General features: G+C 43.1%; 1 protein-coding gene across 2 annotated transcripts; it reads left to right on the top strand.

The window, feature by feature from the left end:
* The first annotated feature begins 1950 nt into the window (after nt 1–1950).
* LOC135797244 (lachesin-like) lies at nt 1951–25611 on the top strand. 2 transcript variants are annotated; one of them, XM_065309488.1, is made up of 8 exons: nt 1951–2114; nt 13087–13292; nt 18267–18379; nt 20658–20843; nt 20920–21241; nt 23507–23626; nt 24478–24648; nt 24726–25611. In XM_065309488.1, exons 2-8 carry the CDS (start codon nt 13232–13234, stop codon nt 25001–25003), a joined length of 1251 nt encoding a protein of 416 aa, XP_065165560.1. In that variant the 5' UTR covers nt 1951–2114; nt 13087–13231; the 3' UTR covers nt 25004–25611. The 2 variants fall into 2 exon arrangements, with proteins under 2 accessions (XP_065165560.1, XP_065165559.1); XM_065309487.1 differs by having other exon boundaries at nt 18267–18406.
* The last annotated feature ends 458 nt before the right edge of the window (nt 25612–26069 follow it).

Genomic DNA, 26069 nt, shown 5'->3' with positions numbered 1-26069 from the left:
ACATCAATATTTCATAATGTTGCACACAAGAAGAACAACCTTGTCGCTGGTAGTCGCCCGGTGGTGGAAGGTGGAAGGATTAATAGGGTGGCGATTACATTATGCTAATGGCCGGTGGGTTCTGAAAGCTTTCGGAAGAATGTCATACGCGTCGAAATGCCGCGGCAATTAGTGTGCCATACCGCAGAATAAACACAATATAAAAAATAAAATAATATGATGTAATTTAAAGTGATTGTGTGTCGACGCAGCGGCGCCTCCACCAAAAATTTTTGCTCTGCTTGTTCGTCGGGTGAGCAATGTGTCGCATCGAGCGACTACGTGTCGAGGCATCTTCAGGACCTGCTGCCCGCTGCCCTGCGACTGTAAGTCACGATTTCCATTAGTGGATGTATACACACAGCGCGTGCAGCGTACACACGATCGTGCCGTCGCATTCGATCACTTTTTCACCCGGCAAGCGTTTCATTTTGGTGTTGGCGCGCAAGAAAATTCACGTGTTTATATTTCTGATGGTCATATCCAGCGGTGACATCCTGCTGCCATCATGAAATGAAGTTCTGGAGTTTAACTTTGCGAAATATGCACGTATGATTACAGTGCGCTCGGGTTTTACTGTCCAACTGCGCGCGCAGAAATAAAATTCTCTTTTAAAGAGCGTCGCAAAATTGTTATTTTCATATTTTTATCTCTCAAAAAATTCACTGAAACGAAAAAAAATCAATTTTTTTATTTAAAAATTGTTTTCAATCTTTGCGCTGCTTTTGTCTCGTCGATAACTTTTTTCCTGCTGGCAGACTGGTGATCGTAAAATATAACCGTATTTCTTCTTTATATGATTACAGCCCTGCGGCGGCGGCTATAAAGGGGACTCGCTTACAAATTTATTTATAAGCGCCTCACATTCACACATGTGTAACCCTTGAGTAGGGTAGTGTACTCCTACCACGCCTAACACTTCCTTGCGCCGTGGTGGAAAGGATTAAACATTGGCTGGCGCCGCGCGATAGAGAGCTGGACTTATATCATGGCGCACGCGGGCGGCAATCGTCTTTGATTGTTATTTGAGCGGTCCACCCTTTCTGGATACCATCCCCAAGAAGGTGAAGGTATGTGTGGGATGCACGCGTAGGGTATGAGGGGACAGCACGACTCATTAGAGAGCTCTCATGACTCTTACATGAAGTAACTTGTCGCTTGAACCCGGCGCCTTCACCAAACATCGTCAGTCGGCAATATTCCGTCTATTCATCACCAGGGCGTTAAGCACAAGGTGTGTTGCTTCATTTTAACATTCATTACACATACCAGTAGGTAAGTATATTTACAAAAGTAAAATTTAGCAAAAAAAACGAATTATTATATTGGTGTAATTTTGTTGTCGTCGGCAAATCGGAAAGCTCACCTGAAACATCGAAAAGGTTGAACTGTGTAGTATCTTCAAGGCAGATAAGTAGCTTTTAAGATGTGCGATGCTCTGTCGAGGAAAGAAATCAAAGCGAAATCGTTCTGCATAGCGTTCGTCGTTTTCTTTTGCTCGCGATGTGCACATGGTAAACGCGTGTGCGGGCGTTTAGCGCAAACGTTCCGAAGACACGCTCGCCATCGGCGTAACCATCGGAAAAGGAAGCGGAAAGCCCGAAAGCTGCTCTCGGCCTTGCGCGCCGTGCACACGCGGGCCTGTGCGTATAATGAAACCGTAACCACGACTTATAACTTTGTTTTCCGTGTGGCCGGAGCGAAAACACACTCGGCGTATGGGCGCGCGCTCTTGATGAAATTGCATTCCTGTGCAGATTTCCGTGAGGCGCCCCGTTCTCTCGCACAGCACATACACAGCGCAACAGTTTCGCCCGCTTGCGTGTGCGGTGTGGTGGTAGTGCGCGCGGGTGAGAGCGGAGGCGTGGTACGGGCGCATCGTGCCCGGCGCCTCCACTCACTTCGGGTCTCGGTAGTCTCGAGTCCCGTTCCGGAGCGTCGAGCGTCGCGCGCGCTTTCAGTGCTGGTGCGCGTCTCCTCGCGACGAGTGAAACTGTGCGCCGTGTGCCGAGTTGGGACTGTCAGTGCGATACGTGCGCCCGGCGCCTCCGCTGTATCTCAACGCGGGACGGAAGGTATGCGTATGCTCACAATCCAGCTACTGAAACTAACACGAAACTATACCGAACACAATTATACGATAATTGTAACAAGCAACAACTGTTAATGTTTGCAAGCGCTCTGCGCTCGGAAAACTTTTCACTAACTTTTCCACTTTAAAACCGTGCGTCGACAACACCTACATTATCTTTTACTTTTACTTATAAACGAACAAAGTAAATAACTATATATTTTTTAAGTTTAGTTTTTAACTGGTTAAAAATGTATTTTGTATTTTGTAAGACATTTTTAATTAACGCACAAAGCATTCAGAATTAAAATTGCTGCTATTCTATTATTTATAATCGTTTATAATTTACATTCCTTGGCAGGAGTTGTACGCACACGCAGAAAAAACACTCCTGAAGGGCCGAGACCTGTCCAATTTATTAAATACACATTACCGTTGATTGTTTCCATGGAAAGCAAACATGATGTTAATTATTTCGATGTCAGGTGAGCCACAAAAACGAACCATCCTGCGTGCGTCGGAAATATTTTCGGGTTGATGTGTAAAAGTACCAAAAAACAAAAAAAAAATATTTTCTTTACCCTGCATCACAAAACAACTCAAAACCTCAAAAATTTTACTTTAGATTTTATCACAATTAAATTTATTTTATAAACGGCGATAAAAAACAGTCGCGTTTGGTTTATTTCATTGTCTAACGCCCTTAGGACAAAACGCGACACGCTCGTGCACCGTCGACATGGTTATCATAATCGTTGATTTGTGTTGACGTGATAAGCGAGACTTACGCTCACGGTGTTCGCACCTTGGGCGCGCTGATAAAGTAGCGTGTCGATGATGACCCACCGCAATCGACGTGTTCATACCGTTCGGCATAAATATAAATACACAATGCTGGGCCGGAAAAGCGCTTTCGGACCCTCCGTGTTGGAAGGCAATGCCATCAACAGCTACGGCGTAGGAATACGAAACCCGCACGTTGCAAGTTTTTTCTTTCCTTCGGAAAAGCGGTGCTTTCGCATACGATACGATACGGTGCGACGTGCCGTGGCACAAGTGTGCGCCAGTTTAGTAAATACTCCTGCCAAGGGATGTACGACGTGCACAGTAAAACATCGTGATAGTAAAACACGATGGACTAAGCAGCAAACTTTGTTCCTCTACCTGTGTGTTTTTTTTTTATGTTTTTAGCGAGATTTTACGATTTATTTTTTTATTTTACAAAAAAAGATTTGGCAATCAATTTTGTTGGAAATTTTTTGACGTGTTTAAATTATGTTAGTGTAATCATGAAATATGCGTAATTACACGACTTTAAGCGAAAAAATTTGCAATCGACAATCGTTGCAACGGTTTAGTCGGCGAGCGCGCGCCGCCGGCGGGCGTAAATCAACATTTTTATAGTCACGGATGGCTTTTATTAAAAGCCATTAGTTGCGAAGTTTCGGCATGCCACCGCATCGCGGAGCGTCGCGACGCTTAACACTGCGCGGGACTTTTGCACTCGCGTGCGCGTCAAGCGGCCCGTTACGCGACACTACACATAATATCATATTATCATCTTATTTTATTATATATTTTGTGTTGTATATATTTAAATTTTAAATTCGGTGTGGGTGGCGATTTATGTTATTGATTTATACTTTTTCGATTTAGTTTTATTGCCCAATTGCAATACGGAATATCTCATCGGGTTGTGTGCGCCGATGGCCCCGCTTGTCGGACATTAATTTCCCGTCCGGCGTCCGTCTTCGCCTTCCGGCCGTAGAGTGGATAAACACATGCGGCTCGCCTGGCGCAATTTGCATGCAATCTGACGGCAATCTTACTTAACTGTCGATATTGAAACGGACGGCTATCCATCACCTGTCGGCGCATGCCGTTCATCTCAAGCCATGGGTATTTGGCTTCCAAAAACGCTAAATCTTCACTTTGATGCAAAATTCAATGTAATTTAATTTTATTTCATGATTACGCGTTTAATAATATACTTTTTCAATATTCACTAGTAAAACGCTAATTTCCACGGTTTTTAGACACAAAAAGTAATATTTTAAACATAAACGGCCAAAATCGTGATTAAAGTACTTTAGTCACGGGGTAATTATTTATCCAATTGATATTTATTATACTATTTCTATCACTTTGAATAATCAACTAGTTTGTTAACATTTTCCAAAGTGTTTGTATCCGTACACAAGTCTTGTTGTTATTCAAGTTAAACTGTAGTTGTTTCTTGAAACTCGCTCGGTACTCGGTTAGAATCAGCTGTGGCTGTTATAAACTGCCGCACGAGTAGCACGCGGTTTTCCTAAGTGATATTCCATTGCGTCCGACATCTGGACACCGCCAGCGAATTTTTCCGGACTTTTCTTTAAAAACAAACCGAACCATGCGCACCAGATGCACAAAACACGCTTATTTCTTCCTCGAACGAAATTATGTTATTATATCAAGATGCAGCCATTAATTTGGACACTTTGAAATAATTTATACTTCCGGTTTGACCTTTGAGTGGAATTTCAACAAATGAAATGAAATTATATATTTGAGCAAGGACATTCCACACGTGTGCGATTTTGACACGGCTTATTGTATTATTTTTGGGTTAGCGTTGTGATTTCAAGAGGGTACGAATGGTGCGTTGTTTCAGGACGGAGCAATTGCGCATATATCGTGATGTATTATTGTGTAAACTCGACTCGGCGACGCGGCGCGCGAACAATCGAGAGAGGAAAGCAGCCGTTTCATTAATCACCGATGATATTAATTCCGGACATTCATCAGGGCTTTCCGCTCTTTACCCAGGCTGTAACAATCTAAAGGTTTCAAATCTACAATACAAATTTTAATTTTTGTGTAAATTTCCTTAAAAATTAACTAAATTCGGGTTTAATCACAAATTATCCGGAAAACAGTTTGAATGGCGTCGGCATCGGACAGTATCCGAATGCTTTTCTATCTATTGGTTGACGATATCCGGTTTAGGAGTATTTATCCGGTTGGATGAATCGGTGCTGTTTGCTAACAGCTTTCCATAGCCTTCCAAACCGTCCACTTTAGTTGAGTTTACTCGGTCCAGTCGAGTCAGTTTTTGGAATGGGTAATCGTGTACTCCATAATTCTCTAATGACCATACCAATTCGCCAACGATCGTGTGTTTTGCGCTTTGCACCCAACACTGCACAAGTGCACTTTTCGACCGAGTGGCATACGAGCGCGGATTTATGGTCGATCGGCTTGTGCGGCTTAATGACAGAATGATTGACCGCATTGACGGCGGCGCGCCGCTGCCGCTGACAACTGCCGTCGCGACCGCGACGTCCCGCGCGTGTTAATGAAGAGTGTTTTTTCTCTTCCGATGAGAACCCAGAGTCAACGACCGCCGGCGTTATTGCCACTGACAGCAATCATCTCCTCTGGTTCTGGTCCTTGTACAAACCCCTTACTCTTTCTATTCTACTAAGAATGGATGGAAGAGATGGTGGATGATGGGAGGTCGTTTATAAACGGCGAAGGTCAATTAGATTTGCATGTCGACGCTAGGCGGCTATCCGAGGGGAAAAAGACGACTTTCATGATGCATGATCTGACTATCTTATAGGGTCCTTCTTGAATGTACGAACGGCGCATGTAAATATCGGCCGCTAATTATTCTTCGCGGGACCAGGCGGCGGCGCACGTATCGACAGACACAGCCGCGTCCTGTTTTTATTAACGTGCCCCAGCGACTCCAGTCACACCTTCTCCATGTTCGGCATTCCCCGCACGCCGGCGTCGGCGAAATTACGAATGGATGCCATTTAATTACATTGTCTCGCTCGACGACTAGGCGACGGCGAGCCGGGTTGTAAAAGTAACGGACCTGCCGCTCGGCGCGCGCGCTCGGGGGTGGCTAAACGAGCCGAGATATCGTTCCGGGAGCGGGTGCGATCCGTAATCAGACTGATTTAGGAAGTCGTCGCGCAGTATTAATAAAGGATACGAGCGCCAAACGAGCGCCATTTCCCCGCTCGCTACAAGAATTTCAGCGGGGCGGGAATGTGGAGGGTACGTGAGGAATTTAAAAAAATTTTAAACAAAAAAAAGTGAAAATTTTGAAAATACGATAAAAATGTGTTTAGTATGCGGATAAATGTCTTGTAGAATCAATCGGAAGATTTACTATTAGTGGCCCACTATCGTTTTGTCTATTTCCGGTCCTCGCTAGGGGTGTAATCCGTTTGCAACTGTCGCAGATTTATTATGAAAGTTGGAATTGCGCGAGCATGCATTATTTCGTTCCCTCTCTGCGAAAGACTTGAGTTATTGGTCTAAAAATCCAAAATCTATCGGAATTGAAAGATTCCCTGAGACATTCCTATTTTATTCTTTTTTTCTTCTTATTTTTGTCTGAAGATGTCCTTACTGCCATTCTTACTTACAGGCTGGAAGCTAGTAAGAACATGACATGTTTGCTGTAAACGTTTTGTTGCTTTTTGCCGTATTTTTTGTGTTTTTTAAGTGATAGAATTAGGCCGTCGCAGAGGCGCACACGCAATGCGGGGCCGGCTTGGCAGGATTACGCTGGTGGGCGCGTGGATCGCGGATTGAAGTGATATATCAGTCTTATAAAGCGTTTCGTTAAGCCGGAAACCGACTGTATCTCAAGCTTCCCGACCGCAGATATGTACTATACTATGGCGGCAAGGATTAACTCACCAATTTTTAGGCCTTTCTTCTTCAGCCACTTACAAATTTGCGGGCTCTCGGGCGTTTAAGTTTTATATTCGCAACAAGATGGTTTTGATTTCATGCGCTTCCGGCGGTACCTGCGAGGTCATAACCTAAACGGTTTAATTAAACTCACGCCTGATTTATCCGCGCAGTCATTGCGGACTCGCGTCGCATAAAGCGTTTTTATTAAAATGAAAATTGCCGCTCGTTTTTCGCGCGCGTGCCGGACGCAACCTTCCGAGGGGTAAATTGGCGCTTTCCGGTTATAGGACATGATTCACGCAAGGAGCGCATCATTTCTAGCGCATTGCACGCCGATATATGCTAATAAAACGTTTAGAAAGAAGCAAACATATGTGACACATCCGCTAGGACCACAGGTGGTGCATGATAACACATAAACAAACAAATTGATTTGAAGGAATTTTATTTTTTGTTTTATTTAAATTTCACATTCTGTACACAATTTTATGCTGATTGCGACAATAGTAGAGAGGAGGGGAATAGAAAAGCCTATGGAACAAAAGGACTAACTAATTCTCCCTTGAGAGTAACTACGAGCAGGGGCGCTTGATGAGCATCTAAGTTAACTACTAAGCGCACGGCTCGTCCCGGGTTACTTTCGCCAACAATGCGCGTGACTTATAAATGTCAGTCGAAGAAAAGCGCAGCGCGGATGGGAATTAATGTAAGCTAACCAATCACTAAGAAGGCGCATATATTTAAAAATAAAATAAAATTTTCAAAATTTTAAATTACAAAAACAATAAAATGAATGTAATGAATCCGACATACCCCGGCGCTGCCACCAAAAGAGGCAGGAAGTAATGAAGTAAATGGAGTGTGAACGTCTCATCGCGGGGGAAGATTGCGCGAAGCGCCAAGTGTCCGAAAGAGAAGTGAGTTTAAGATATGTGTGCGGGGTATGCAATGCAACACACCCAGCAATTTAGGCTCTATTTCTCTTCCGCGTGCGCTCCCCCGTCTGACGTTAATCGACTGCCAGAGCTTTTCGTCCCATTTGCCTGCGAGCAACTTTCACCCCTTTTGCACCCACTCCGGGGGCGTGTGCATTTTGACCGTTTTAATCTCGTTTTAATGTTAATTTCGACCGAAATGTCAAACAGTTCATTAAGTGCACTTTGAAAAATATTTCCTTCTTATACCATAAAGTAAAGTGGATAAAATTACAATCTGATGAATTTATTACCTTAAACATGAAAAAGTGTTGAGTTAATATGTGTCTTAGTGTCTTAATGGTTATGGGATTTACGCGATGGTTGCATTCCTGAATGTGGGAGTCGGAATATTGCATTCCGACTGAATGTCCTTTTCTTGCCAAGGTGCTTTTCGTAAAACAGAATATACAACTCTCTAGGAAGCATTACGTTGACGTGCACGACTTTATTTGAGCATATACTCACATGCAAAGCTCCAAACAAAAAGGATAAAGGTAAAGGTTAAATGATACAGGATAAGGAAATAAGGAAAATCGCAACGCAGACGACAACGATTGTGCGTTCAGCACAAATATGCACACACTAAACATATTTCACTCTAGTATATTTGTACTTGCAGCAGTACCTCTCGTTCCGGAACCGTTTTCTTCCCGCCCGCGGCTGAACGAACGAGAATGTCTGCTATTAAATTGTTTAGACATGTTTCGCCGCTACCGTGGGCTAAACGTGCGCTCGGGACCGCGAAGAGCAAAAATTCGATTAAAATTTCTTTCAAATTTAAATTAAGTTCAGCATACAGCGAACGGGGAAATTGATAGCGCGACATAACATGACAAAAAAGTGTTTTATGAGAATATATCAACATAAAGTGTAAAGAAAAAAATTTATTTTTTATCTGATTGATATAAAAATTTTGTTACAGAAAAGAGTGACAATTGTTTTAATTTAACTAAAACATAAATTTTTGTTCCACCTGAAACACTGCAAGATCGCAACGAATTAAAACTGCAATGAGGCTATTTGAAACTGTCATGCTTTTCGCGCAACGAAGAAAGAAAATAATTAAACGAACGCCTCGCGCGCATTAAGCGCCGATGCGCACAAAAGATAACGTGGAGGCGCCGGGCAGCTCAAATAATACCGAAATAAAATAGGAAATCTGGATGGCAAATCAGTCTGGCCGGCGGCGCGTATACATCGGACACATCTTTTATTAATCACGCGATGCTTTAATGAAATCACAACGGGTGGGCGCTCATAGCGTCTCAGGTGATGGAATTCTTCTCCATCACGCAAACTCGCTAATTATTCTTTAACAAAACATTAACAAACAGAAAATTTTTTAGTTTTAAATAAAAATTGTAAAATTTTTTTTGGTGAAGGATTTAGGCATTTAAGGTTCGTGTAGGAAATGATATTGTGTTGATGGTTGGCGGCTCTTGACGCACACCGCTCTTAAGAAGTAAGTGACAAATTCCTAATTGGAATTCCACAGTTCCAACAGTAGCAGCGGTGGAGTTTTCGTTCGTCGGATTCGTTATTGTTGCTCAGGCCACCGCCGCCGCCGCTCACAACCGACACCGTCACCGACACCCGCTCACACCCCGCACAGTACGGCGGTTCCGGAGTGCTTCCTGTTTCTATAACGCGTAATCTCACTTAAACTCCAGAAATTTTAATTGACTCCCCGTTCAGCCGCCATTATGGAACATCCTGAAACATATTGAAATTTTAAAACTTTTAACGATAAATTTAATCACAAAGAGAATTTTTTTTGTTATTTTGATTTTTAATGTTTTGAACACTTTGTATATTTTGATCAGGTGTGATGTTGACCTGTCGATGTACGGATGAATCGGGTGTGTAAATGCGATAAATAGGAGTGGCACGTGTGCGCCGTGCTGACATTGCATCGCAGGACGCGCAGGACCATCAACGGGCGCTGAGTTTACGACTCTTCATTTTCGCAGGCGCAGCCGGTAAACCGGCAACTGGACGTAATCTAATATTTTTCATCCTGGTTATCTCACACCGGATGTGTAGGTATCTTTTGCCTCTTAGTTTTTTATGTATTTTTACTCCTTTCAAAGCACGCGCGTTTGTCTGCAGTGGAATTTTACAACTTGTTTTGTGTTTTTTCATCCGGCAACACCCCGAAAATGTATATTTAGATATACAGCGCGCATGCGTATGGTGATTAATGAATTGCACTCTTTTGCAAGTCCTTTGCGCGCGGCTCCTCTGTTATAATAATACCTCCTCTTTGCATAAAAGCGTAATATCTATTTGGGGGGTGTAATGTATGCGCATATATCGAATGTGCTCGTGTGCGAATTCAGTGCCGAGGCGGTGGTAGCAGCGGCGGCAGCGGTGGCGAGATAGAAAGCAGTACGGAGCACCGGTAACAGTGGCGGGATGCGCGGCCGATGCGCTTACTGGCCCGCAACGCAAACGGGCCGGTAATAGCATTGCCGTTCTGCGCTCCCCGTGCGTACACCAGTGTGCCGCCTCCAGCCGCCACCCGGGTTGCGCACCCGATATGAGTACATATGTATGCTTAATAGATTCGCATGTTTGGCAATTCGCAATCGCAATAAGTATGAAGCATGCATGCGCGCGCATATATTATACAGGGTGAAACAGAAATATCATAAAAATAATTAAATATAACTAATATAACCTTCAAAAAATAAAAAATAAATATTTTAATGTAAATTTTTTGTTTGAAATTAATTTAAATGTATTTTAGTGAAATACAATGGTAGGTAGTACGAGAGGGTGAGTATAAGCTGAGTAAAGTTAAGTAAACACTTACTGTACGCTATACCCTCACAATATCGCCAAAACGATATTTTTACAAAACCATTGCAAGTCAATGCAACTATCCACATCAGGCTTGACAAATACTTGCATTGACTTGCAATGGTTTTGTAAAAATATCGTTTTGGCGATATTGTGAGGGTATAGCGTACAGTAAGTGTTTACTTAACTTTACTCAGTGTATTTTAGTACTTTGTATAAAAGATAAATCTGTGGAAAGCTTTGCAGTGCAATTGTTTAGCTAGCCATTAGAGATGTACGCGTGGCAGTAGCCTAATTCGTGCGGATACATGTGGTTAAATGTTTGCTAATCTAGGCGAGCGCAGCGCCGCCGACAAAGCGTTGAAGCGATAGGCCTCGAAAGAAGGGCGGCGCGGTGGAGCGGCGCCCGTGGCCAAGTCCCGAACGCCGAAATGCCGAAAACGGACATCAATCGGCTTGATATTCGTTTGAAGCCCGAGCGGATTTGACTGAGCGCCGTGCACAACCAACATCAGTGTAATTAATAAACGCTTCGTTCTCCTGCCCCCAGAAGTAGAAATACCCACTCAAAAAGAAAAATTTCTACTAAGTCAAGCATAAAACATGGTAATAAATTGTCTATTAGAGGTATTAAATATTTGATACTTGATGTGGCGACAGGAAGGATGTGTTGTGACTTGATGGGACAATGACTGTCCAGAAGGACCGGGTGGGCGGCTCGTGATGTAATACGCAAGCAATAAATAAGTGGACGGCGGCGCTGACAGCGTGATGTGCCGGCGGCGGGGCTGGCACAATCCAGGCACGGACTTTAATAACCGTTGCCTCCGTTTCGCCTCTGATTGATGGATTGCTGGGGCGGGCGGCGGCGGCGGTTATCCTTGCACATCCTGGCATGCACACGGCCTCACGTGACCGGTAACTAGCATGAGCCGTGTGTAGATGATGTAACAGTCATCGAAGCGTACACCCACACACCGCGCAAGTATTATCCCTTTTCTCATCGCGGCCAGGCTGCTTGGAGAGTCGGGACGCGTCCCGCGGAAAGAAGCACAAGCGTGAATGGCAGTATCGGGCCTCGAGCGTTTCCGCTTCGTGTTAAACACTTCATGATTACAGTCCTGCTCAAATAACGTCGGGAGGCAGGACTGCTTCGAATCATCAATTTCCACAACCGCGTTGAGAAAAAAAAAATAAAACAGAAACACGAAGCTGTGTGTTAACGCCAAGAATTGGAAGAAAATTTAATAAAAAGCCAAGAAAAGTAGTCAAGACCCACAAAAAAAAACATCGAAAAGCAAAACTATCCATTACGAAACAACATTTTAAAACTCATTCGAAATTGATTTACACTCTCTTCCTTTTAAAAACATGTTTGCGATGCGATGCATATTCGAATGGAGGGAGTTATTTAAAAAGACGTTAATTTACTTTTCGTTTCTTTACCCTCCCCTGGTTTTCATGGAGATGGAGTTGAAGCAGAACGACACGGCGTGACATCGTGATGGAATGTCACGCCGCCCCCGCCACGTTGCTCATACACTCGCCGCTGTATCGCTATTTAGCTGGTGCGCTGCAGCGGTAGCGGCAGGAAATTGAGAAAGTATTGTTAACGGCGTTGTGAGCCGTGAGCGGCGCTTGAGTGACAGCCGCCGCTTCTTTATCAGCTGACACCTCTTCTCGCATGCTTTCTACGCCCCAGCATCTTCAAAAGTCACTTTTCTATTGCCGGTCCACGCAAATATCTGCCAAGAGTTATGCGATTTAGTGCGAGTTTTCGGTTGAATCTAACGAAACAGATACAACCCTTCCGCGTCTGGATTCTTCTGATATGAGCACTGCAAGCATGCTTTTGCATAATGTAATCGCGTTTGGCTGATGGACGTTTGCGGCCTTGCGATGGTCCTGCATCAATAAGTAAACCGATAGCTCCTGTGTGTTGAACTTCCGGCCGCTTGGATCCGGATATCCCTTTGGGTGTAGACATATTTAAAGAAGGCATGGCGTTGTCGTAAAGAACGATATTTTACGAGTGACGTTTAACATCATCCAGAGTGGAATTCTTATCACTTCTGTTTTGATATGCTTGCGAAATTCATTAAATCTGGTTTATATTGTGATGCCACACAGCAGTCACATGGAGTTTGGCGAAGGTGCTGAGTGATATGATATCGTGCGCTTTGTGTACAGAAGTCGGCTTTCACTATCGTAGATTCCCGCATTTGCATTCGGCATCAGGGGATGCTTTCACTGGAAGTCCTGCGCCTCTTTGGCATGTGTTCGAATGCATTTTGATTTATTATACATACATATTTTAAAAGCGCGCATATCTCGACGGCGGCGGCGGTTGGTGCTTTCATGCGGGGTCAGAACGCACCCAGATGCTAATGCTAATACTTGTGTAAAGTGAAAAGCTCTTTACTTTCTCCACCTCTGCGCGGAGGCGGAGGATGCGTGGGTAGTGAGTATATATTTCTGATTTTGTGTATTCCGTTTGAGGTTTCGTGGGTTCCACCTCGGCATTCAGCGATAAGGCAAAAAGTGGATACGACTCACATCCCGATGGCTGCGCTCGAAGGTGGAGGAAGACTTGACCCTTTGGAAACGGATTGACAACACACTACTACTCTTCACTACAAGCATCATGGGCCTACGACGACACATGATGGCAGTTTTTATTTTTACATTAATTCTACAAGTGTTAGGTGAGTGCGAATTAATCTCAATAAATTGTTTGTTTGTTGATTTATTATTTTATTTATTCCGGTTGATGAATGCACCACACCCATATTTATACACATACAGGCTGTGTAGTAGGGCATAAAGCAGTCCGACAATTAGCTATACAAGTCGCGTAAATTATTTGTTTTAATTTCCTCTCTTGGCGCCCGCTTTCACCACCGCGCTCAGCGGGTATGCAGCCCGCCTCAGAGGCCCCCGCCTCCCGGCTGAATAATTAACTAACCACCTCGGAATCACAATTCTCGTACGTGTCCGGAATGCACGAAAATTCGAAGCGCGCGCAAAACGCCGTTGTGCTCTCCGCGCGCCGCTTTCTGGCCTGTTTAGTTTATTAACGCCGCTTAGATTGGCTATCAGGGCGGTTATGATCGTCCTTGCTCCTTTACTCCCCACGCTCGCTTTATTTCTGCGTTTCCAGTGGGTATTTTAACCACGTTCCTCTTTTTACTTACCAACAATAGCGAAATTTCACGCGTTTACAACGCAAAAGAACTAAAATCTCAAAATTTAAGAAAAACTTTATTTTATCTGTTACAATGTGAAATTTCATGTGTGAACCATTTTCTTCCTTTTTGGGAGAAGGCAACGACGGTGATGTTGGCTTTGCGGGTAACACTGGTGGTATACTGCCCGCTGGGACCTTTCTACATGGGAGGCGCGACTCTGCATAAATGCATTACACATTTACGCAATAATTAAATTCCGTTTCGGTCGCGTTTATACCAGCGCTGCGGTTTTGCAAACGCGCTCCCGCGAAACATATCCCACCGAAATGGCCCGACCATGAACCCCGCCTTCACCATTGTGCACCTATATTGTCGACGGCAGTAATTTTATAGCCTGCAATAAGCCGGAAACGAGGCGACACTGTGTTTAAAATGATTTCCACGCTCTAACCTACAATTTTCTACAAATCATCGTGGTCCGCCCGAAAGTCAAGTTCACACCGGGATATTTCCTCGAAGCTGTCACCGGCAGACATTTGTAGGAAGGACGACAAGTCAGCAATAATAATAAGTGTATCATTTCCTCCTCCCTATCCCATTCCACTTCTCTGGTTGTTTGGGGGGCAAGATGACAAGCGCATTCCCCGATTTGCATACTCCTGTCACCGGCGCTTACCTCGCCATGGAACAAAACGTTTCCGCAAGACCGGAAACACTTTTTAAAACATTTCTGCACCTAGATAAGACCTTTATATTTATCTCACTCTATGCGGTATGGTGTAGGACACGAGATGAATTTGTGCATTTTTGTAATGTACTCTGGTTGTCTTCGCGTATTGTTTAGAAAAACGCTGCGGGAAGGGCGTCTCCTCGTGCAATGACGCTGATCCTGGCGCGCAGGAATTACGGGAACGTGTGGCCGGCGCGCGCGTTCACACATTGTCGCCTTGCGGGCGCCGGCGGCTGCACCCTCGGGTTTTAGCGGAATTGCTTTCCGTCCCGGCGCTTCCACCAAAATGCAATGTTGCCGTACGTCGCTTTAATTACCATTAGTATTTACACTCTGCACTGGAAGACATTTTTTCCTATTTATTTATATATCCAAATAATTTTTTGTCTGCTTTAAGTTGAAAATGTGACTATGGATGCGGTTGAAGAAAGTTGACAGACGAATGAGATATGACATGGGATCGGTCAGGAATATCCGCGTGGAAATATCGGCAATAACTCGAGCCGTCCGGCCCGGAAGCCCGGAATCCCGGAATTGGCGTGCGTTATAATCCACTTGGGTGTCGGACGCGTTTTCTACATCTCTCCACCGCACACAACACCCGCACAGCAGCACAGCGTGTCTTGTGTCTTCGTTTTTTTATTTTTTGCGCGACGCGTGCGCGAGTAAAGCGATAACGTCAGTTGTAATTTAGTATCCGGTTTGATTGCTATATGGCACGAGCATTTCCCAGTAGATTACGAACGATTTTCACACTTTTGCACTCGCTAGGCAGATAATCCACCTTAGCGAATCTGTAGGTTTTCTCTGCTCCCAGTTGGGAATTTTGGACGCGTGGACGAAAATTGTGAATCATAAACTCGTGTCTTGTGTCACAAGAAACGAGTTGACCCTCCTCGTTTGCAAAAGTTGTTCGTGAACAAGAAGAGTTTTCGTGAAGCGCAAGCGGCGAGTCGATACGTCATCGAATGGCGATCGGACAATCGCACCCCGAGCGCCAATCATTCCGGACGCGAGCGGGACAAAATTGAAAAAGCGCCGCGCGAGTCACGTCGGCAATAAAGCCGAAGCGCCAAACTACCCGGCGTGCGTCGTATGTGCGTTTATCACACTCCTGGGCAACCAGCTGCCCCTCTCACCAAGGATATCATATTGGTCTTCCCAGAAATTGAATCGCGCACACATTTTTATTAAAATTGCCATTGATTTGATCGGATTGATAAACGAACGCGATCTGAATGATTAAACCTCGTGCAGGTTTTGACAGCGAATGCAGCAAATCGGGATTTCCTCCGAACCGCAAAGCATCATGCGGTAAACCGCCTGCCCCCGGTCGCATCATCCGCAGGTTTGTCAAACGCAGGCGAAACATAAACAGCCACAACTATCTATATATTATACACATACACTTATGTACAATATACTCGTACAATGATGGCGCAAGGTATTTCAAAAACGAGCGTTTAATCGGCCCCGATTGCGCTCTTCTGCTTTCGTATTCCACGGCGCCAGCCATTCCATTTCGGCACTGAGAGTTTGCACGTGACAGATCATTACGCATCTCTGCACACTGCACCGCTCGCGTGTTCGTGTTTAGTGTCCTGTCCTCGCGTACCCGTTCGCCAAGATGAGAAAACACGACGTGCACGTTTGTCGGGCCTACTCCTTCCTTTTGTTGCTGCTGCTGCCATTGCTGCTGCTGCCAGAGAGGTTACAGGTGACGGGATTATTTCCGCCCGTACGCACTCGCCTCGCGCGTTTTCCGCTTTGCCATCCGCCATCAATATTATAATTTGTCGCGGCGCTTATGTCGCCTTGTCCTGCGTTGCGCATATTGTGGCGGAGGCAACTTAAAAGTTTTCCGCAGATCAAATCGTCTAGTAAGCTGCGGTGCGGCGTTTTACGTCATGCTAAAGCAGGAAAAGTAATTTTGTTTTGGTTTGACGGTAAGCTCACTTGCCGTCTTGTCACTTTCATTCTTAAGCAGATTTTAGCTGAGAATGGGAGAAGGGTTGTCTTTTGTGTGGGCTAAGAACTACTCTAGAAAAATATTTATGCATCTGCATGTATGTTTTGTTTTAATGTTTAATTTTAATTTAATGTAAAATATCAATCAAAATATGTTTTTGTGGTCAGATTCTAATAGGTTACGTTTAAAACACTCCGTCTTTTGTTTTATCAATAATTGCAGAGTTAGGGTTTCTTAATATCTTACGTGGGTGAAAAGGTTTCTTTATAATATGCACACCTTTTTCATTTTTTAAACTCTCATATTTTAACTCGTATCTCAAAATTAAGATTAATTTGATAAATTTACTTTATGGTTATAAAAAACATATTATTAGTTAGTCCAAGGCAATAACTCAGAGTTTGGGACTTGGAAAATTTAAAGAATTCGTTTGACCATTACAAAACGGAATATTCGAGATATATCTGTCTATAATATCAAAATAAATTGCAAAATCTGTTGGTAAGCGTATAACTCAACAACGCTTAGACCAATTGGGCCAATTCTTTTTTTAAATGTTTATTAAAGTCCAAGGATGGTTTTTACGGCAAGAAAAATTCGAATATTTGCCGGGAAAACCCCAAAGACAGCTTGTTCCTATAGGATAAAAGTTGGCAATGAGATTCAATCATAGTTATAGTTAAATAGTTGAATCCGAGATGGCGCGCTGAAGTACATTATTAACAATACTTATATAATTAATTTCTTTAAAAAAATTGCGAATCTTATTGATAGAATGGAGATATACTATGTCGAGAACAAGAGAGTAAACACTAATTACATTTTTATTAAATACTACCGGGACAAAGTCGCGGGCAAAACTAGTTTCTAATATAAACCTCAACTTAGTATTCATAGTGAAATTTTACATTAAGGATACTTTAAAATTGTGATTCGGTTTGTTTATGTTGCACTGTATTTGTAGTGTAATTCTAAACGATGTTGTTTTAATCTTGATTGAAACTCACGTATGATAAATCTATTTGTTCGGTTGGCAGTTCGATATTCAATTATGTCCATTCCCACCTCATCCTTTTGTCCCGCGGACACGCAGGAATAAAACGGTTTATTCCTTTTTTATGTGCCGGAAAATCGGGAAATTGCCGCATATGGAAAATGAAACGTACTAAAAGGATAAATGGACATCATCACCTAACAAATAAAAAAACAACACCAAAACACACACACACATTCCCATCTTCATATCATAATATCGTGTAAATGCGACGCGTTGGAAAGTGGCGCAAAACGCCGCACGGACCCAGCAAAAAGGACGAGTGTGTTGTTGCTTTCAAGCCATCAGGTAATTGCGTTACCGGCTCGGACCGAAAATTGGCCACTCGGTTCACGGCGGGCACTCCAACATCTTGCCGATGTCCTGGTTACATCCCACCACATCCTCCTTGTGACAACACATGCCCTACGGTGTGCCATTTTTCTATTACCTAAAGTGTAAGTAAACACGCCAGACAAACCGCTTTGAGTCACTTCGCTTAACAAACGCAAACACACTCCAAGGATTACACTCAATATTTATTATGAGGGTAGAGGTTAAAATTTACGACGTCCTTGAATACTGCTGCCACGTCAAAATGCATGTAAGCACAATATATTCTACCTTAGCTTTGATTACCCATACGAATACAAAATGTTATTATGTTTTGTTTTGGTGCACGTGTATAGGAAATGAACGTACGTGCAAGCAGCGCTAATATTTGACCATGTGTATTGTTTGCGTTTCTGTGTGTTCCAGCCGTGGCGTCCGGTTTCGAGCCGGACTTCCTGCATCCACTGCAGGACATGACCGTGGCGCAGGGCCGCGACGCCACCTTCACGTGCGTGGTGAACAACTTAGGTGGATACAGGGTGAGTGGGGAACTCGCCACGGCCAGGGTGTGTATCAATTTACTTTACTAAGACTGTGCACCTTGCACCACAACCACAACTGCACCGTAAGACCGAGAGACTTCTTTCGCACCTGGAGGAATGACGAATGCACTTTTGCACCATCAGCACTGCAACCCCAAATAGATTTTGTTCTTCTCGCTACTACAGCAAATATATTCAATTTTCTATAGAAATTTATTTCGACAATAATCTGTCATGTTACCGTTTTGGGTTTCATTGTTTCGGAAGCGAGCCTGCAAATGAACATAAAATATTCATGACAAATAAATGGGCATAAATGTATTTCGTATCGGTTATGAAATCGGCTAAATATCATTATTCACTAACTCGCTTGGCGACTGCGACTGGGAATGGGATGTAGGTCGATAACGCAATGGGAATGTATAAATAGTTAACTATCTAGAGTTAATGTTAATCGATGCGAATGTGAATTTATTTGCTGATTATGAGACCCAATCGTATAAAACCGGCGTTATTACACGTAGTAACAAATTTTTATTGTGGAATTTAATTTGTCATTTTATATTACACTGAAATTTCTTATAAAATCGTGTCAAATGCACTCGCAAAACATCAGTATAAGTAAAAGAGTTACAAAATGTTATCAAAATTGTGATGTCAAGATTAAAACAGCAAAAATTGAAGGAAAAATAAATTTTAAAAGAATTTTAATAAAAATGCACGTATTTAGAGATATATAGGCGGGAAAGCAATATTGTTAGCCTACTTTCCAGAGAGAGTCCTGTTGGACTACGCTATGTAATACCTATACTGTTAACTCATATCAGTATCCGTATCTTTCGAGCGCGTTACGTCAGGTATTCTTGTGCACGGCTCACGATCAAAAGGTTGCGCGCTTTGCGCAAAGATTTTTAAAATAAATCCTTCAAAGGATCACACAATGCATCACACAATATATAGTCTTTTGTCTCAGACGTGTTTTAATTTTTCTATGCGAATATTTCATTATTAGATTTTGATCAAAAGGCGATTATTTCGTGAGGTTTATTGAAAAAGCCAGACGGAGTTAAAGGTGTGATTTGCCACGACTTTGTGGACATTTATTACCGTAGACGAATTACGAGCTTTGCGAGCCCTCTCGCACACGCGCACGAAAACAAAAGCAGCGGTCAGCTGAGGCAGCACTCGAAACAATCCCGTTAATGTGCGGCTATCGGTTATGTTCGTCGTCGGACACAATGAAGCGGATTAAATCAGATCAGAGCGAGTTGGCGGCGGTACGCGGCGGCGGCAATGACATCCGTGCGTGTGTCGAGTGAAAGGCGCGACGGGCCCATTGTGCGTCGTCAAATTCGGTGTAATCCTTCTGTTGCTCTTTCGAATGCGAGAGCCAACGAGCGACGAAAGCCTGGGTATGATGCAGAATTAAATGGGGGCGGCTAAGTCACCGTAGTACGTCTTTAGCGGGCCATTATGGGATTTACAGGTCATTGTTGTGTAATTTTCATGAGTGCCTACATGAAACTTAAGGTATTGAAATGTTTAGACATTTAATCTTGTTTCTAAACTAAAAACTAAACTAGGATTATTCATGAATAGTTTCGGTTGTTTTTTTAGTAATAGTATATTAAGTAGCAAGTGACTAAACGAGGGCATTACAAACGACAATGATTGAGAGCGAGCGAAGAAGTAGAAAAACCATATAATTCATGAATAGTTTTGGTTGTTTTTTAGCAAAAAAAATTATAGAAATATCGCTATAAGTATTTTTAGGTTAGGTTCTCGGTCCTGATGGTCGAGAAGCAGGAAAGTCACGCCACGTACACGCCGCGCTTTCATATGCAAACGAGATGGCGTTATTCACCTTCGACGACACGGTTCCACGGGCCGCCCCGCCTTGCCGCCCCCCTAACGCAGAGAAAGCACTTAAACCGGGTCGGTCGAGATGCAGTTGAAAATATGCATTCCGTTACAACTTTCTGCGCTCAGCCACAGCACTTGCCCGGATATACCCGAAAGATATTTGCAATTATTTGCAAATATTTGCATCCATTTGTGGGATGCGATAATAATTTCATTTTTGCATTTAAAAAAAAATACGCATGTGTTATCTATATATAAAGTAAATTTTGCACTTGAGCACACTGAGCACCGTAGTGAGAGCACAATTTGCACTTAATTTTATAAACTCACATTTCACTTGATCTTACAACATGCCGGCCGAAAGTGGCGCCTGACGGATGTTAATTTGATGTGTGTTGGGGTATCACCACAGGTGGCATGGATCAAGGCGGACACCAAGGCTATCCTCGCGATTCATGATCATGTCATCACAAACAACGCACGACTGTCAGTTAAACACAATGACTACAATACGTGGACGCTGACCATTCGAGGGGTCAGGCGGGAGGATCGCGGGCAGTACATGTGTCAGGTTAATACTGATCCAATGAAGATGCAGGTTAGAATCAATCAATAATCATCTCCTTTAAAATTTTAAATTAAAAATAAAAAAAACGTTTTTAATGTTTTTTCAGACTGCTACTTTAGAAGTAGTAGTTCCACCTGATATCATCTATGAAGAAACATCAGGAGACATGATGGTTCCTGAAGGTGGGTCAGCAAAGTTGATCTGCAGGGCTCGAGGACACCCAAAACCAAAAATCACATGGAGACGAGAAGATGGTGGAGCAATAGCTTCAAGATTAGCGAATGGTCGTGTGGAGAGGACACAGGAGGTAGAAACCGAGATTCTGGCACTGACCAAAGTCACCAGGAGTGAAATGGGGGCCTATTTGTGCTTGGCAACAAACAACGTCCCACCTGCAGTGAGCAAAAGGATGATGCTGCATGTACACTGTGAGTAAAACCCTTGCAAAGTAGTTCACTGCGGATTTTTTGAATTAAAATATAGATACTCGTATATAGCAGTATGATACATGTAGTGGGAAAGTTTCGTTTGTAAGCATTTAAAAGTTTACATCGAAACGTTAGTTCGCATTGCGGAGTGGTGGAGTTTAATACACCTTTTGATGCAAATTCGAGTGCGTCCCTTTGCGGCCGCGGCACGCTCATGAAATCCATTAATAAATGTTAAATATTGCAGAAAGTTTATTAGCGCTCGCGCTCACGCTCACGCCTCGTATACATTTCTATAATGTAATACATAAATTACGCTGCACTCGCGAAACTGACCGAGCGTGCGCCGCACAAAGCGATGCCATGAGTGGTGGCGGCGCGAACGCACGTCGGCAAAATGATTGAAGTCGCACCGCCACCACCGCTGGCATGTTACATTGCGTTGTGTTGCTGTTTACCGTTGTTTATAATCAGACGCGCATTGTCTACTTAGTGCGCGTCCATTACCTCTGGCGTGCGCGCGGCCATTGTGGGGGCGGCGGTGGACGCGCATGCATATTCATGGCGCGCGCGCTTTTTAAAACAATTGTCTGCCGTTGGTATTTTTTTCAAGCCAACTCATTGTGCTGCACACGTGTGTATATCATTTCCAATTTGACACTCGAATGTATTCGGAGGCGGCTGGTATTGTTTCGCATGCACAAAACACGAGATACCAAATAATGTTTAACAATTTACGCGCGTTGAATGAATAAAATAAATGTAAATATTAAAAAAAATAATTTAATACATTTTTTCTATTTTACTTATAAAGCGCCGGTTTTTGTATGGTTTTTGGACCCAAAAAGTGGTACTTTATATACGGGCGGTCAAGTCGTACATAATATTTATTATTTTATTTTTGTGTAAAAATTCAAAAGAACTAAAACTAATTCAAATTAATCCAGTGACATGCAGGATAATCAATTATTGGCAACTTGATTTTCGATTTGCCTACGACCGCAAGTGTCACCTTCACAAGGGGTATCTCTAAAGGGTCGTGGTATCAAGTGGTGCATCCCTCCAATTCACACAGCGTGCGTGTCGACACACTCGGCCCGGCAGGGGTCCGTGCGCAGGAAATTAGCCTGGAATGCCTGGATATCCGCCCGCAACCCCTTCCACCTTCAGATTGAAGGTCGATCAGGGTGCGCGGTGTAAAGTCGAAAATTTATAGATGTTGCCCGCACGCAAATGTTAGATCTGTTCGACTATCGAAAAGGTTAATCCGAGAAACGGGTGCCGATGATAGCAAAGGCCGTGGGCCAGGAATGTGCAAGCAAAGTCGACCCGAAGGTGTCTGGAGTCTAATCGACTTCGATTATGTAATTAGTCTCAATGGACCCGACGAGAAGCTGAGATAATAGCGCGCTGTGCTACATTGCGAGGCGCGCGTTGGAGAAATGAACTTCATCTCGTCGTCGCATGTAAAGTGCCCGAAAGAAAATAGTATGATGGGAACATGGTGAAGATTCTCTGAAGGATATTGAATGAGGGGGAGTGGTGGCTCAAGGGGGTGGAAGTTGGCGATAAGTTGCGCGATCGAGCGTGGCCCGAATGAAGCGAACGCATATTTTAAATGCCGAAATAACTTTTAAAACAATTTCAATTTGCTTTATAAACGCAGCGCACTCTTACACCCACGCACCATCGAGCAAGGGGGCGGCAGACAAAACGAGAGCGATGAATACAAGCAGTCAATCATCTCACACCACTTTTGAGATGTAATTTTTGCCCGATTTTCTTATAATCGATTTTTTTTCGTGCCTTTTACAAATGTTATTGTAGCAAGCCATGGTCAACTGATAAGAGATATGCTTTAATAGAAGTACGTAAGCAGCGGTGTTAACCTCGCACTTATCGCCGCCCTCGCCGCCGACGTGCGAAGCAAGTGTATCGGGAATGAGATTGGGTGGGCCAGAAAGGGGTGGCGGTTCCGGAAACCCGCACTTACTGCTATTCTTCAACGGGTGTAACGTTCGGCGAGCGCGCTTGGCCGAGACTGCATGACTACACGTATTATTTAGTTTACTTAGCTCCGGCGCGCCGGGTAGTTTCGCACGGATGGTAGTTTTCCGCCGAGAGAGGAAAACGCGCCGATAAAAGTTTCGTTCTCCATCAAATTGTTTACGGTTAAGACTACTCGAATGTTGAATTTAGCGTCGAGTTTAGTTTTTATTCAAATAAAAAAATAAAATCGCATTTATTTCTTTTATTTATTTGCAGTTCATCCATTGATACAAGTACCAAATCAACTTGTGGGCGCACCGATCAGTACGGATGTCACCCTGCAGTGTCATGTGGAAGCATCCCCCAAAGCCATCAACTATTGGACCCGCGAGAGCGGTGAGTCGATATCGATATGTCTCGATTTCTTTGTGTCCCGGGCGCGGATTATTGTGTCCTCGCGCCTTGTTGTGTCCGCGACAAAGCAATAAGATAGAGCCCCGGCGCTCGTATCTGATCGCACGCGCGTCGAGTACAAAACACCGAGGTGTAATCCACTCCGGAACTGGCGGCTACGAGCCCACAAGGAAAATCGAAAGAGAACTTTTGGCTGCTCGTGAACTTATTAAAAGTCGGTGGGAAGTTAACGCGTGGCGTGAATCAGTGATTTCAACGTTTTATTCTTCACATTATCCAATGTTTATAATATTTTTCGAAATCTTTTTTTAACTTGTATATAATGGAATTTTAACTGGTAACTCGGTGATATTTTGTAGATGCGTGCGGGAGTGTAGTCGAGCGTTGGCAGCGTTAATGTTAATGTTAATGGCTTTTAGTTTTGCGCGCAATTATATCCCGACGAAGTGGAATCCTTTCGGAAATAGATACTCGTGTTCTTCGGTTGCCGCCGCCGCCACCGCGATGGGACGTAAAGTGAATCACGTGCATCACGCCCGCCGCGCGGACCATTCGCGCGCCGGAATTCGTAATGTGCCTCACGCTTTGCTTTCACGAACTGCCCCCCATGCAGCAACTGGGGTATCGGTATCGAACTCACCGGCGCGTAACGTACACCTCTACCCTCCGCTCGTGCTAGGTATCTACCTGTTCTCTGTTTGGTTAATGTACTCGGAAATCCAACATGGAACAGGAGTGGTCGGCAATCATTGCAAACATCAATGTCCCGGGAAACAAAAAATTAAAAAATAAAAACAAAACGCAACAAAATTAGTTATTTTTTATATTCACAGGTGAAATGATCATCTCGAATGATAAGTATCAAATGACCGAGACAACTAATTCAGTGTATAGTGTGCAGATGAAGTTGATTGTGCGGAAATTTCACAAAATGGATCTCGGGGGATATAAATGTATCTCAAAGAATTCCATTGGTGATGCAGAAGGAAATATTCGTCTGTATGGTAAATTTCTATTGTTTAATAATAATATTAATATTCTAGACATTTTTGTGTGTTTTTTTTCTACTTGGTACAAATAGAAATGGAAATTCAAGAACGTGTAGATTCCGACGAACAAACTCTGATGGAAGAAGACTCTTTTGAAGATTCCAATCAGGATGTGGGTCACTACAACAACGGCTTCCAAGGACCTCTCACCGAACCGGCGGGTTCCGAGAACTCGGTACGGACGGAGGTGCGTGCCACCTCTACCGCCTCTTCATCCCTCTTGCTTCACGAAAAGTGCGCGTTTTCCACCTCTTTACCGCTCCTGCAGCTGTGGACACTTCTTACGTTCGTGCGAAATCTAAATTTGTAAATCATATTGTTCAACATTCAGCGAGGATAAAACGTGTGTGAAAACGAGCAGAAACTAATAACAAACAGTCAAAAAGGATAATGAGTGTGTGAGCGATACAAATGTGCCAAAAAAATGTAAGAGTCAAATGAAACTCGTGCTTCGCTAACCTTTTACAAAACGCTGAGTGTCTGTATCATATCATCGTGTATATGGACCGTCTCTAGCCAACCGAAAAATGAAAAAAAGTTCCATAGCATGATCAATGTCTTAGTCTTTGTTGCTATATACATATATATTATATATAAATTAGTGAAGGGAAAGCCATCGTGTAATGTCGTTCAGTTTTGTATACAATGAAATAAATTTAATTCGGAATACCGTTTAAGACTTTGCGGAGACGGCAAATGATAAATAAAGAATCATATTCATGCATAATCATGTGTAAACCATTCAGAAATGAACGCTGGGTAAATATGTATAAAAATATTCATTGTTTCAAGTATGATTTCAACGTTTAGTGACGGAAAAGTTATTTTATTGTTATCAAAATGACGAAAGGGAAAACATGTTGAGAAATAAAGTGATCCAGGAAATAAAAAAATAAATAAATACTGTTTTGAAGAAAATGCCTCTAAATTTTTATTTTTTGGACCTTTCAGCACACCGATGATGATAAAATTGATTAAATTTTTGTTTTTATAATAATCAATATTGATCGCTTCTTTTTAATTAGAAAATAAATTTCAAAACTTAGTTTTGATTAGCGCACCGCACTCAAATGCAAATTGAAGCTTGCTTGCTGCATTTGTTCAGCGCTCACTAATTAAACAAAGGATAAAGGATAACTACGCCAAAAAGGACTCCAGTGAAACTCAAGGACGTGCTAATCATAGCCTGCAAAGTTCATTTATTCCTCCAACACAACTATTTCCACTTCTTTAATTAGAATGATTTTATTTTTCAAAAAACACATTCTGTATATATTTCTAAACATGTCGTGACCAAGGGAAACATAAACAAAAAATCTCTCCTTTCATATGAGTATGCGTAGGCGCTGGGGAATTGAGCAATGGCAGAAAAACTT

Source organism: Atheta coriaria, unplaced genomic scaffold, assembly GCF_025399875.1.
Source record: "Atheta coriaria isolate IRGN ID8LTWV9N9 unplaced genomic scaffold, Caltech_Dcor_3.1 hic_scaffold_8_pilon, whole genome shotgun sequence".
Taxonomy (NCBI): Eukaryota; Metazoa; Arthropoda; class Insecta; order Coleoptera; family Staphylinidae; genus Dalotia; species Dalotia coriaria.
Note: the sequence above shows the minus strand (reverse complement) of the source record. Positions and strands in the feature narration are given on the sequence as shown.